The sequence below is a fragment of the Leopardus geoffroyi genome, chromosome C1 (assembly GCF_018350155.1).
Source record: "Leopardus geoffroyi isolate Oge1 chromosome C1, O.geoffroyi_Oge1_pat1.0, whole genome shotgun sequence".
Lineage (NCBI taxonomy): Eukaryota > Metazoa > Chordata > Mammalia > Carnivora > Felidae > Leopardus > Leopardus geoffroyi.
In genome coordinates, this window is record NC_059328.1 from 48,802,278 (window position 1) to 48,817,098 (window position 14,821).

General features: G+C 40.5%; 1 protein-coding gene across 1 annotated transcript in view; it reads left to right on the top strand.

Moving 5' to 3' along the window:
* The first annotated feature begins 2,239 nt into the window (after positions 1-2,239).
* The window catches only part of HOOK1 (hook microtubule tethering protein 1), a 70,868-nt gene continuing 58,286 nt past the window's right edge, over positions 2,240-14,821 (top strand). The window contains exons 1-2 of the mRNA XM_045477602.1: positions 2,240-2,505; positions 10,597-10,682. Coding sequence (XP_045333558.1) covers positions 2,443-2,505; positions 10,597-10,682 — 149 coding nt within the window. The 5' untranslated portion in view covers positions 2,240-2,442. The remainder of the gene's footprint in view (positions 2,506-10,596; positions 10,683-14,821) is intronic.

A 14,821-nucleotide genomic window follows, 5' to 3' on the forward strand; every position in this document is an offset into this window, starting at 1 on the left:
ATGAGCATTCCTTTGTCTTCTTGGTGTGCACATGTTAAATACATATATATTTATTATGTTGAAATCATATGGCTCATACTTTTATATCTAAACTTTTAATGTTATGTATCATGAAACATTTGTACTAAATATTCCCCAAACCATTATTTTTACTAGTCGCCAAATATTATATCTTATACATTGACTATAATGTAGTTAACCTTTCTTGCTTATTGGATGTGTATTGATCAGTATATGCAGAATTGCAATACATGATGTTGCTCATAACCTCGACTACATTTCTGATTATTTCAATAGAATTTATGGCCAGAAGTGGAATTCTAGAATCATGGGTTTAAATTGTATGGATATTTTAAAGTTTCTTGATAAATATTGACAGAAAATTGGAAAAATTCTTCTAAAATGTTTGCTCCAGTTTTGTATGAAAGCGCACTCACTCTTCTCAACATTATTTTTGTTGTTTTATTTCAATGATTTATGTTTTTCATTTTTCAAATCTTTTCACATTTCCTTGAACTATCTGTATTTCTTCTTTTCTGAATTCACTGATCATATGCTTCACATATTTTTCCTTTAGATCTAGTATCATGAAGACAACCGAGCATCCTTCCCTTAGGATCTGTTCTCTGATCCTACAGCACTCAGAAGGATAACTCAGTTCCTCCCCCCCATTATTCTTCTTAAATATTCTGAATACTTCAGTCACCTGTGACTCTTAGTGATAAGCATGTATGATTGTAGTAACTCATATTTGCAAAAGAGTTTTTAATTCATAAAACTCTTTCACATCCATTATCAGTTTTGCCCCTGTGAGAGAGACGGGGCAGGTCAGTGTCATCAGCATCATTTTAGAAATGTGGACGTTGGATTCCATAGGAGAAAGCTGTCAGCAGCCAGTGGGAAGTAAAGTCAAGATTCAGACCAGGTCTTCAATTCCTAGATCTTTTCCCTTTCCTTTTCCTTTTCAGTTAAGTCATATTACTGATGTTGCTGTTGTCCAGAAATATAAAATGACTCCACATGGGGTAAGAAAGTTCTAGAATGAGGTTAAGAGACTTGATAGCAAATGCAAGTACTGTATTTTTAGAATGAGACTGATTTACATTTGAGGGCTTTTAATTGCAGTTATCCATCAGTTTTAAACTTTCAATGTCTAAATATAAAGACCGTGGCAATATAAATGAGCCAGCTGCATTTTTACACAGAGTATGAACTGATGAGTTTATGAATGAGTGAAGTGATGGAAATCAACAGTAAGAGTAAGAATATCCCAACCCATTTCAACAGCCTAAGCCATACATCAGTACCTTGGAGAGCTTCCAACTCTACGCCACCCCCTCCCTCACAAACATTCTCAGAAAAGGCAAGTTTTCATCCGCCAAAGGAAAATCGGAAGCATTGTACACTGTTATCTTCCATGTTTTTTGAAAACTAAAAAAGATGATTTCATTTTCCATTTTCCTACCTGAAAATGGCCTTCCTTTTCGCCCCATTTAAAATGCAATTGCCCGTCTCTGTGATCTTGTGCGAGCTTATTTAACTTAAGCAGCTTTATGGTATTCTCCCCCCTTAGCAAACACATTTCTTTGCCATGTCTGCAAAGGAAAATGTCCTTTTCCAATGAGCGACCGGGAGAAAATCAGCTCTCCTTTTCTCGAGTAGGATCTATTTCTGAAGACACGAGGGCAGCAGTGTGGATCTCCACAGGTGTAGCCAGGAGCTGCCCTACTGAGGGGAAGGAGGCGCGAAGATGCTTGAGCCCGCCCTACTTAACGCTGGGAGCCCCGCGGCCTCCTCTGCCCTTGGGGCAGCGTGAGCTTCAGCCGCTACATCGCCCAGCCGCGCACGCGCGCTCCCCGCCCCCGTCCCCACCGCACCTGCCAGGTCACAAACCCCTTCCCACCCTCCCGCGCTCCCTCCCGGAGGCTGTCTTGTCTCACATTGATTGGTCGGAGCCAAGAGGGTGCGTCCAATCAGCAATCCCTCCTGCGCAACCTATCCCCGCTCTTCCCGCCCCCTCCCGCCCCGCACGCCCCTCTCGAGCACCTACTTTCTTTGTGACTGGTGCGCGCCCTGGTCACTCAGTGCGGCGGGAAGAGGTGTGCGGGATAGGGAAGGGGGGAGGGAGGACGGGAGGGGCGGGAGGGGCGGGGAAGGGGCAGGAGGGGGCGGGGCTCAGGTGCAGAGCCGTGCAGCCGGGCCGGACCCGGCAGGGGGCGAACGGCGGAGCGGGGCGGAGCGGGGACGGGGGCGGTGGCGAGGAGGGGGTTACGCCGGCGACGTCGGCCGCGCGAGGCTTCGCGCGTGAGCCGCGCGGGCGCTGGGCCTGGCTACCGAGCTTTCCCGGCCGGCGAGCAGGTCGTCGACGCCGGCTCCTGGCGGAGCGCGGGGAGGAGGGAGGTGTCGGTGCCAGCGGCGGCGTAGTCGACGGCGGCCCCGGCCATGGAAGAGACGCAGCCGCTTCCGCAGTCCGAGCTGCCGTTATGCGACAGCCTCATCATCTGGGTGAGTACGAGGGGGCGGGGGGCCCGAGGGGCCGAGGCGAGTTGCCCCGGGCCCCCGGTTCTCCGTAGGTGAGCCTCAGGAGTAGCCGGGCCACCTGCGCCGCGGACTCGGCGCGTCGCCCTCCGAGTCTCCTGTCGCCCTTGACCGCGAGAGTGCCACCTGCGGGTCGCGGGGCAGGTGTGTACGTGTGGGTGTTGTATGTTTGTGTCTGGGGACTAGGGGCAGGTAAAGGGAGCTCCGGAGCTGGGGCCGGAGGAGGCTCGTCTTACTGCCTTGATCTATCTAGCTTGTGACAGCTGTGGCTGGAGCCAGGCGTCCATCCCCTTTGCTCTTCGCTGCCCCCATTTTCTCCTCCCCGGACTGCCGACTCTCTCGCCTTCTGTCTGCCGAACAGCTTTCCTGTACTGACCTCTGTGCCACTTGGGAGCGGAGACCCCCTCCGAAACTCCCCTCCTATCCAAACCACTTTGCTCTGCTTGGACACAGGTGGCCAAGAGGTGGTTTTGGTTCCTGGATCAGAGCTCCTCCAGGACCTCCGATTCTGTAGAAGTCGTTTCGAAGGGATATTTGCACACACTTGATATGCTGGGGGGGGGGGGGCTCCTATTCCTTTTTTCTTGCTGCCCCCCCCCCCTTTTCCTCCTCCAGTGGACAGCATTTTCTTTCAAGAAAAAGACTTGGCATTTTCATTTGCACTTGGTGCGTGTTTGGTATTTCTAATTAATTTTTGTGGTATTTGGACAGACATAGGATCTGCCCCCAGTGTTCCTGTCAGTAAAATGATGTCTCACCTTTTGGAGGTGCTCAGCGACCAAAGAGCTGGCAATTCAGGTGTAGCTTCCAACCCACATTGGGCAAGGTTGGTGCTTGATGGTCTGTCCACAGGGTGCTGTTGATGGTGCCCATCCCTAAACTAGTTGTTTGGTTGTGTGTGGATGAGTGTGTGCATAATGGAATGTAAACAGACTGGATCAGGAGGTGATATTCGGTTGATGCTGTTCTCTAGCGATCTCCTCATTTGAGTAATTCAAAACAATGAGAAATCAGAGAAGGTTTCTGGCTGTGTATGAAGTCTATTGGAAATGACCATGATTTAAAGCAACTTTTACAGTTTAGAGGTAAATAGCTTTGGTTATAAGTGGAATGCAGGTATATAGGGCTTCTGAGTTAAAAGCAATTAGCTAACTGTTCATCTTTATTTTCATTTAGAGTAAGTATTGGGATTGAGATGCTGCGTTTTAAGACTCTCATGAAATAAGGCAACATTACTTTTAGCAATGTGTTTTGCTAAAACAAGTGACTAATAAAAGGGGGTATCCTAATCTGTTACATTATTGCTCTAAACATCTGACTTAAGTAGTAAACTTCATCTTTGTGATGTCATTGACTTATATGAGGTGGTGAAGTAAAGGATGTTTTTGAATTGTATTGCAATGTTTTAAAATACTATGTACTATACCCATTCTTTTAGCCAGTATTTATTGAGTTCCTACTTTGTTCAAGGCACTGAGGAAGACATATCAAGAATAATCAAGGAACTTTCCATTTTTTCTTGGAGTGGTAGGCAGAGCTGTGTATTTTTATAATGAGAGGCAAAATTCCTTAAAAATGGCAAAAATGCTATAGATGACATAGTAGGTTATTTGCTTCTCCAGTTCTAAGGCTGCTGAAACACTGGAGAAAATGGAATTACTGTGCAGATTGTTGCCTTTAAAAATGCTCTACAGACAAACCTACTTGCTCCCATAACAATGCCCAGCTATATAAAGACTAAGAACAACCACACAGATCCCCTCACATTTCTCTTTGCAAACCTCTACCAGTACCCTGTTTGAACCCCCAACTTTTCTCCCCTCAGAAATATGATCTCCTCCTTATCTTGACCCTAGTTCTAGATCCCATCCCTTCTACCTCTTCTAAAACTTTGCTTTTTCATTTCACTCTTTCTCTCCTTTGGATCCTTCCTCTTTACACATAAACTTACTTAAATCTTCCCTATGTTAAAAAGAAAACAGAGAGCCACCACTCCCTGTTAAAACCACACTCTATTTCCCCTTCCCTCTGCAGTCAAATTATTTGAGTTTTGTATACTCATCCTTTATACTTGAACTTTCATTCACTTCTCAACCCACTGCACATGAGATTCTTTTCTTTTAGGCCTTCACCTACTGGATTTGGCCAGCTCGTAACTATTCTTTATTATCCTTATCTTACTTGATGGTTCTTTTGTGAGATCATCTTCTGCCTTAGTTTCTTGGGTACCTGTCTCTTGGCTTCTCTTTACCTCTCCACATGATTTCCAGTGAACGTTGGTATCTGTCTTTGCCTTTGCCAGCCACTGCATTGTTGATGTCACCTCACTTCTCCAGGTTTTCCCAAACTCTCCCGATGCCCCAAGTCCTCCATGCCCACCATGCTGCACTGACTTTCTATTTCTTGAGGAATCTGGGCTTCTTAATTATACTTTCCTCTACCCAGAATATTCTCTGTCTAGTGAGTGATTGACTTCTTCTCACCATTCAGTTCTCGGATCTGTTGTCATCTTTCAGAGTCAGTAACAGTGAATGACTTACCTGTCCCCCAGTCCTATCTCTTTATAACCTGTCACCCCTTTTCTATGAGTCTGTAACACTTAACACTTTCCGAAGTCAGCCTATTTGCTCCATGGGGTCACAGCCCCTTTGTGACCTGTTTTCTGCTGTATTCCCAGGAACAACAACTGGCTGGGATCTCTAATACAACATTGAATCAAAGTGGTGATAGTCCATATCCTTGTCTTGGTCCTGACCTCAGAGACCAGTATTTCACCATTAAGGATGTAGGTTCTTGTAGATACCTGGGGTAAACTTTTAACAGTATGATAGAGGATTGATGGATTTCAGCAAGTAGAAATCAGGGGAAATGAATTTTCTAGACACAGGGAAGAAACCCTGGAAGTAATGTAAATGGTCTTCTTCGGCAGTAGATCAAAAAGAGGTAGTGCAGGCACATCCTTGTCATGATATCTCTCATTTCTTAATGTGCTCCCTACCATAGTAAGTAATGTTACATGTCGAGGGGAAGTAGTAGGAGATAAAAGAGTAAAAAGTTATGATGGGGCTAAATCATGGAGGTGAGAAGACAGCTGGTAGTAAACTCTGTTCTTTCAGCACTAGACAGTGTTCTAGGACAATAGAACCAACATTAATAGAATTTGAGAGGTCATTAAGAAAACCTGATTAGTACAGAGATGCCTCTTTTGGCAGTTTTTTTTAAATTTTATTTTTTAATTTACATCCAAATTAGGTAGCATATAGTGCAACAATGATTTCAGGAGTAGATTCCTTAATGCCTCTTACCCATTTAGCCCATACCCCTTCCCACACCCCCTCCAGTAACCCTCTGTTTGTTCTCCATATTTATGAGTCTCTTATGCTTTGTCCCCCTCCCTGTTTTTATATTATTTTTGCTTCCCTTCCCTTATGTTCATCTGTTTTGTCTCCTAAAGCCCTCATATGAGTGAAGTCATACAATATCTATCTTTCTCTGACTAATTTCACTTAGCATAATATCCTCCAGTTCCATCCACATAGTTGCAAATGGCAAGATTTCATTCTTTTTGATTGCTGAGAAATACTCCATTGTGTGTGTGTGTGTGTGTGTGTGTGTGTGTATGTACCACATCTTCTTTATCCATTCGTCCATCGATGGACATTTGGGCTCTTTCCATACTTTGGCTATTGTTGATAGTGCTGCTATAAACATGGGGGTGCATGTGTCCCTTTGAAACAGCACCCCTGTATCCCTTGGATAAATACCTAGTAGTGCAATTGCTGGGTTGTAGAGTAGTTCTATTTTTAGTTTTTTGAGGAACCTCCATACTGTTATCCAGAGTGGCTGCACCAGCTTGCATTCCCCCCAACAATGCAGAAGAGATCCTCTTTCTCACATCCTCGCCAACATCTGTTGTTGCCTGAGTTCTTAATGTTAGCCATTCTGACAGGTGTAAGGTGGTATCTCATTGTGGTTTTGATTTGTATTTCCCTGATGGTGAGTGATGAGCATTTTTTCATGTGTCCGTTGGCCATCTGGATGTCTTCTTTGGAGAAGTGTCTATTCATGTCTTTTGCTCATCTCTTCACTGGATTGTTTTTTGGGTGTTGAATTTGGTAAGTTCTCTATAGATTTTGGATACTAACCCTTTATCTGATATGTCATTTGCAAATATCTTCTTCCATTCTGTCAGTTGCCTTTTAGTTTTGCTGATTGTTTCCTTCGCTGTGCAGAAGCTTTTTATTTGGATGAGGTCCCAGTAGTTCATTTTTGCTTTTGTTTCCCTTGCCTCTGGAGACGTTTTGAATAAGAAGTTGCTGCGGCTCTTTTGGCAGTTATTAAGAAGTTATATTTTATGGGACACCTGGATGGCTCAGTTGGTTAAGCTTCTGACCCTCGATCTCAGCTCAGGACATGATCAGGACATTTTGGCTCAGGACATGATCTCATGAGATTGAGTCCCACACCTGGCTCTGCGCTGGGCATGGAGCTGCCTTAAGATTCTCTCTCTCCCTCTCCTGCTCCCCAGCACACACTCTCTTTTCCTCTCTCCCTCTCTTTCTCTCTCTCAAAAAAGAAAGAAAGAAAGAAAGAAAGAAAGAAAGAAAGAAAGAAAGAAAGAAAGAAAGAAAAAAGTTTTATTTTATGATTTGGAACTCATCTTAAAATAATTCGTTCTTAGAAATGTCGTACTGCTACTTAGCAAAAAGTTTAGAGCTGAAAGACAAATTTGGGCACCATTTACATGGTAGAGGGAGTATATGAGAGTTTGCAGTATTTGCATGAATATATATTTAATAAACTTGGCTTTGTAACATTTGGAAAATTAAAATTTTGGGACTTTACTTTCACCAATAAAATTAGAATTGAACTATATTTTTAATGGTTTTCTTAGTTCTTGTGTTCTTTGACCTTGACAGGCAGGTGAAGGAAAAACAAATGCCAAATATATGCCCAAAGGAACAAAAAATATTAAAAGCTGAATCATTGTTATGAAAATCTTAAAACAATAATCTTTCTGAAATGAATATTTAGAGGAGGAGAATATGAGAATAGAGCTGACCCAAAGTTGAAGATTTTGGCTGTCAGTTGGGAAGACCCCCCCTTTCTTCCTTGATTTTGGTGACATTTATATTGAAGTAATTCAGGAACAATATTTCCACATTTTTGATTATTTGCATTATTTAAAGATAAATAAGAAAGTAAGATTGATTTGCAAGAACCCTGTGGTTACTGATGGAAGCCCTGTCTGCCCCTTTTGGGCCACTCACCAAAAAGACTTCTGCTTCTTTACCTCTGTGAAGAGTAGTGTGAAAGAGGACGGTTTCCTTTGTCCCTCTGCTTTGGCATCACTACCCACACTGAGCTTTTTAATTTATTCACTCTTCTTGGTTATAAAGCCTTTCTGTTTGGCCAAATGAAATTACATTCTGTGTTATCTAATTTATTTTGCAACTAGGTTAAGAACTTTCAAGAGACACTCCAATTAAAATTTTTTTTTAATGATTATTTTTGAGAGGGAGAGAGAGAGAACACAAGTGAGCAAGGGTCAGACAGAGAGGGGACGCAGAATTGGAAGCAGGCTCCAGGCTCTGAGCTTTCAGCACAGAACCCATGAACCGTGAGATCATGACCTAGGCCGAAGTTGGATGTTTAACCAACTGAGCCACCAAGGCTCCCCGAGACACCCCAATTTAAATCCATGTCTAAGAGAAGGAAAAATTGATCTTAATCTGGACTCGGTGGTCAATGAGGCAATACTTAGTATATGTACTACTTTTACACATTTCTTTACTATTTTGCTTAATATTCTGTGCTTCTTAAATCATTCTTTTAAAATAACTAATCCTATCCATTTTGTAAAAAGCTAATGATATAAAATGTAAGTAGGAAGGGTTGAAAAGTGGGAGCCACAGTTTACCTGAAAGTATATGATTATCTTCTTTTTAAAGATGCCCTAACCCTGGGGTTTCTCTTTTCTGTACATCCACTTAATTGCAAAATCCTGGTTATTTTATATTTTAAATTCCATGAATTTATTCAGTCCTCTTGGTCAGCGTTACCCTATCTGTAAGCCACCTGTTTTATCAACAAGACTATTACAGGAGCCTTCTAACGGACTCAGGTGTAAAAGTTACTCTCTTCCTTTCTCTGTGTCAGTATTGTTGCTATCCTAAATATGCTAAAGTTATCACTCTCTTTCTTACTGTTCTTCAGTGATTCATCATCATCCAGAGCATTGGTTCTAAAAAATTGATGTGCATAAGAATTGCTGGGGCAGGGGCATGTGAGTGGCTCTGAAGGTTAAGTGTCTGACTCTTGATCTCAGCTCAGGTCATGAGTTCAAGCCCCACATTGAGCTCCACACTGGGCATGGAGCCTACTTAAAACCAACCAAACAAAAAAGAATCACTTAGGCATTTTCTGATTTAATGTGTCTAGAGATTCTGATTTGTATTGTTCTTAGACCCCAAGCTTTGAGGAACCCCGAATCATAACTAATTGCTAACAGCTGCTGAGCTTGTACCAGGCGCTGATCTAAGTTGGCTCTGTTTGCTAACTCCCTCAACCATCTTGTGAGGTAGATACAAACTATTCTGCTGTTTCCCATTATAAGGACGATACCATCAAGGGACCTCCAGAATTCTGACCCATGTCTGTTTTCTTACCTGCCCCCCCTTTGTTGTCACCTCTTCCCCGTTCCTCTTTGCCCTGAAAATCCAGTAATACTGAACTGTATGTTGCCTAAAAATACCATTTCTTTTCAGGTATTTGTGCTCTTATCATGTTCCTATTTCCTAAAGCTTCCTTCCCTTGGTTCTTTCTTTACTCAAGACCTTCTGTTCAGGAATCATCTCTGAGAAGTATTTCCTAAATACAAACCCTAATTAGTTAACTCCTGTCTATTTCTGAATGATTTGTGCATACTATAGTCATGAGACTGGGAATGGCATTTTCTAGAAATAATTTATGTCTTTTTCTCCTGTCCTTAACTCTTGATTGCAACTGCTTGAGAGCAGAAAACAGGTGATTTTCTTTTGTAACCCCACGGTGCCCACATAGAGTAGGATCTCAGTAAAGTATCTTTGTGTACTTTGAAAGTAACTGTAGCTAGCGTTATTTGTCTGTGTCATATGTTTTACCATAATGGAGACTTATTTGTAGAATCTCAAACAGAACCACTAAAGGTGAATCATGGAGGGAAGAGACTTTTGTCAGATTAAGATAGTTAAGTGGCAAATTAAGGAATTATAATTGAATAGTAAAGCAGATAAATATATGTAGGAAAAGAGAATCATAGTGTATTTAATTTAAGATCATTATGGGTTGAGATTAGACTTCTAGGAAATATATGACCCATTGTAGCTCTGCTGTAATTTGCTTTTCAAAAATTCTTGTCTTGTATTTGCTTTTTAGAAAAAGACGCCACAGTTTCACTTCTCTTTTTACCATGTACATGAATGTTTAACAAATAGAGATTCGACAAGAATAATATGTAAAACCAAACTAAATAGAAACAACTTGATGTGGTGGGTGGGCCCTGGATCATTCATGCCCTGAGACTAATTGTTGGATGGCAGGCTGAGGTCCTGCCTTATTTCAGGCCTCACTGGTTAATTAAGTAGTTTTAGACTTGACATTTCTAGGCTTTGTTGTCCTACCAAATGATGTGAGTGAAATTTTAAGTTGAAATAATAGGTTACCTTAAAGTCCTTTCTGATGTTATTCTCCTAACAATGAACACAATATAGTTGATCTTAAGGTCTGTGCATCTGGCTCTCAGAAATTCTGAAGTACTTCCTACATTGCATCAATATATTTGACTGTTTTAGGTGTGATTATTTGAATTGTTAAGTGTTTATGTTTGTAAGACTATTACACAGCCACGAAAACTTGTTAGTATAGTTGCATTTGTTCGGCCCAGTCTGAATTTAAACAAAACAGGACAATTTATAGTTATTTTTCTCTGTCGTGTTCATATGTTTGGGGAGGGGAGTTGGTAACACCATCCTGTAAGGATCAAGGAACAGTAAAGTCATTTGCTCTGTGTCATTTTAGCTGCAGACATTCAATACTGCCGCACCTTGTCAAGATGTCAAACAGCTGACTAATGGAGTTGCCATGGCACAAGTTCTTCATCAAATGTAAGTAGTAGTCCAGACTCTTTTTGAAGGAATTGTAAACCCAGTACCAAGGAAGAAAACTTAGCCTTGTATTCTAAAAGTTGCTGAAACTTTATCCTATTAAGTCGTGACAGGCATTATTACATCTAGGGCACAGGAAAGTTCACCACCTAATTCTTCCTTGCTTGTTCACAGAGGTAATCTTAATTAAATGAGCAAACACGAATATTATCTAGCTAAGAGATTTTCATTTTAAACTTGTTCTGGTCACATTCACAAACTATAGTAACTGGAAAAGAAGCCGTTTTAATGAATGGTATAATTGCTTATGATTTTTTGAGTTACCTTACTACCATTGGAAGGTATCAATGCATGGAGATTATTATTTTAGAGAGAATTGAAGTATATAATACTGGATTTGGAAAAAAATATTAAATTTTAAAATCTATATTTGAGTTAAAAGTAGGAATTCTATGACTCTACCAATAATAAAATGAGGTATAAATGAATTTTGAAATCACAAATATTGGAGAATCTTAATAAAACGATTCTGTTTGGATTAGGCCCATTAGATATAATTATATAGTATCAAAAGTTCCTAAGTCCATTATTTCATAATTTTTGCCAAACATTGTGCAATGATTACGGTTATAACATCTGCAATATGAGCTCTACCCTTAGTAGGAACAAACAGGGCTAATTTATTAATTGATAGCCCTACTGATTTTGTATTAGCTTACTTTTATGATAATGTGGCTTCCATGAGACCAGAATCCTATCTCTGCTATTTGTTTTATAGTCAGAGATGTTTTTTTCAGTGGTTGCCATCATTTTGTCAAGGTTTGTTGTGATTGACATTGAAAACCCTGTAGATGGGTTTGCAGAAATTCCTTATCACCCTCAGAAAAACAACTTAAAGTGTCAAAATTGTAGTTGCTTGGAATTTTCAACATGATCTAATGTGAATAGACAGATTTTATGGTTAACTCAAGAGTAATACATTAAGAGACAAACTTAACATGTTAACTTTTATTTTTTTTTGGCAGTCATTCTAAAATATGCCTTTCTCCCTTCTTTTCTCAAACATGTTTCTTAAACATTTTATTTATTTATGCCCTGATTAGTTTCAAAGTGATTTAATTGGTCAGAACCAAGCATTCTGGATATGACCCTTTATTGATGATGTGGGAAAGTCGTCATTATTTTTTTATTGTTAGAATGTGCCCCTTGCCTTTTGTTATTGCAGTATGTTGTGGGTATTGGTGTAGATGGAGCTACATTGTGGTTGGTATGGATGTAAGACTGGCACGCATTCATTGACTTCAACAGTGCCATCCAAAGCTGTTATTTATATGTATTGTGGTGGCTCTGGTAGCTTTTATACTACAATACAATAGAAGAGACCTGTTTTTACTGTGATATGATGCATTGGCTCTTTGTCTCCCTGTACTCTACCACTGTACCTGATGTTTATTATTTTTTTTTTTATTAAAAAAAAATTTTTTTAGTGTTTATTTTGGGGAGACAGAGACACAGAGTGGGGGAGGGGCAGAGAGAGAGGGAGACACAGAATCCAAAGGAGGCTCCAGGCTCTGAGCTGTCAACACAGAGCCCAGCGCAGGGCTCGAACCCACGAAGCATAGGATCATGACCTGGGCTGAAGTCGGATGCTCAACCAACTGAGTCACCCAGGTGTCCCTGTACCTGATGTTTAGAGTAGGGTCAGTTCAAATTTAGTTAAACTCTACCCTTTATCACTAACTTATTTTCCATAATCTGTTGGATTCTGCTGTTACTGCTGAACCTCTGGCTCTCTGATTTTCCTTTTTTTCTTTTCCTTCTCTCATTTGTTGTCTTCTAATGGCTTTTCTGCAAGAATAATAAAATAGCCAAACAATCAGAAAGCTCTCTTTCTTCATAAAACATATGACAGTGACCTAAAATTGGATTGAAACCTCTTTTTTTGCTTTGCCTGTTTTGGCATGTACTTAGCTGTCTTAGTCTCCTTATCATCCAAGAATTATTTAAACTTTATTTTTCTTTTGAATCCCCTTCTAGTTTTATAGCTTTCCAGAAGTCTGGATCTGGATAGTGAAACTTAGAAGCATACATTTTTCTCTAGTTGAATCAGTATATCATATTGCAGCTAGAAGGGCACATTTTACCATATTTCTTTGAACACTCAAAAGCACTTTGTATATGTTACACTCTGTTATGAATTGCATTGATTACTATTGTGACTCACATCAAATCACATCAAAGTTGTAACTAAAGATGAGAAGGGAAATTCTGCTTTCTAAGGAAGTAGCAAAATTTAATGAGTAATTATTATTTACCTGAGGCAAGTATGGTAAATAATAAATCTTAAAAATCAATGCCCAAACTATATGACTTAGACTTGGAGAGTCATGGAATTATTGCTAGGGTTTTACAAGTCCTTAATTATTATCTTTGGCCTGAATACTTGTAAAAATATATGTAGATATTTAAAGAACACATGGGGAGAATCTATAATTACAGCTGCATCAGTTTCCCAGGATTGCCATAACAGAGTACCACAGAGTGGGTGGTTTAAAACAACAAAAATTTGTTTTCTCTTAATTCTGGAGGCTAGAAGTCCTACATCAAGGTATTGGCTGGGTCATGCTCTCTCTGTTGCCTGTAGGGGAGGATCATTCCTTCCAGCTTTGGTACCGCCGCCTCCCCTCCACCCTCCCCCCCCACCCATCCCCAAGTCTGTGGCAGCATGGCTCCATCTCTGTCTCTTCTCTGCTTGGTTGTCTTCCCTCCGTGTCCGTGTCTTTGTGTCCTCTCCTCTTCCAGTCGTTTTAGTAATTTAGTTTGATCTCATCTTAATTTGATTGCATCTGCAGTGACCCTGTTTCCAAATAAGGTCACATTGACAGATATTGGGGGTTAGAATATGAACATGTTATCTTGGAAGATACAGTTCAACCCACAACAACTATAAATACTATAGCATGTGCTTCCCCCAAAAGAAAGGCTTAATTTGGCCACTTTAAACAACAGATAACTTCTCTGCTTATTTCTTTTGCCTGTCTTGACTAGACATTTTTGCAAGAGGGAAAAGAGCGAGAACAAGAATGTAGAAACCCAGAGACCTCAAGTACCATGCAGTTATCTCTTCATTCATTCAGTCAGATATTGGAGTATTTGAAATGATGAATCATGATAGCCAACATCTGAGTATTTACTAAGTTATAAGCCATTGTTATATACCCTACGCATATGTTATTTCATTTAATTTTTACTGTTCTGTGAGGTAGATATTCCTCAGTCTATACATGAAACAGAGGTTTAGAGAGGTGAAACAACTTTGGTAAAATCAAATAATGAGTTAATAGCAAAGCCAGGATTGGCATAGCTTTGGCCTGACTCTAATACCTGTGCTCTCAGTCAGCTGTAATCCGTGAAATCTAGTATCTTGACCTTCTCCTGATAGATTATTACTTTGGGGTCTTAATACATAAAAGGCCAGATGTGCATGCCCAAAGTACAGATCACAATTTCATGTGTTAACCACAGTAGGCCTTTTGATTGTCAAGAAAAACTATGTCAGGGTGTCTCTTGGAGCAAAACAACTATGTTGTGTATAGTAACCGGCAGTTGTTAACTGTTGCCTGTATTTAGTTGGTAAAATTGTTGAAGACAAACACTATGAGTGGAGTTAAATAATTTTATACTCATTCCTACTTACTTTTGTTAGACAACAATTGGACCATATTTTGCTTCCTCAGTCTTATGTCCCCTCGAGTTTCACTGAAGTTCTGGGAAGGATGAGAAAAGGAGCTAATTGTTCAGGCCAGGAGTCTAGTTAAGACGTGTAGATGTGGCAGTGCAGAAGTGTAAGGAAGGATATGTCCAGAGTTACGAGGTTGGGTATCAAGGGGAAGGTTGGCTGCCGTTACAAATGTTTCAGAAGAATGAGTTGTTTATGAGAAAAGGAAGAAGGCAGAAGTTACGAATATTTCTCAGAGTGTTATAGGCTGAATGTTGGCATCCATTCCAGATTTCTGTGTTGAAGCCCTGACCCCCAGTGTTGTAGCTGTACTGGAGATGAGGCCTCTGAGAAGCAATTAAGGTTAAATAAGGTCATAAGAGTGGGGCCCTGATCTGATAGGATTGGAATCTTTGTAAAA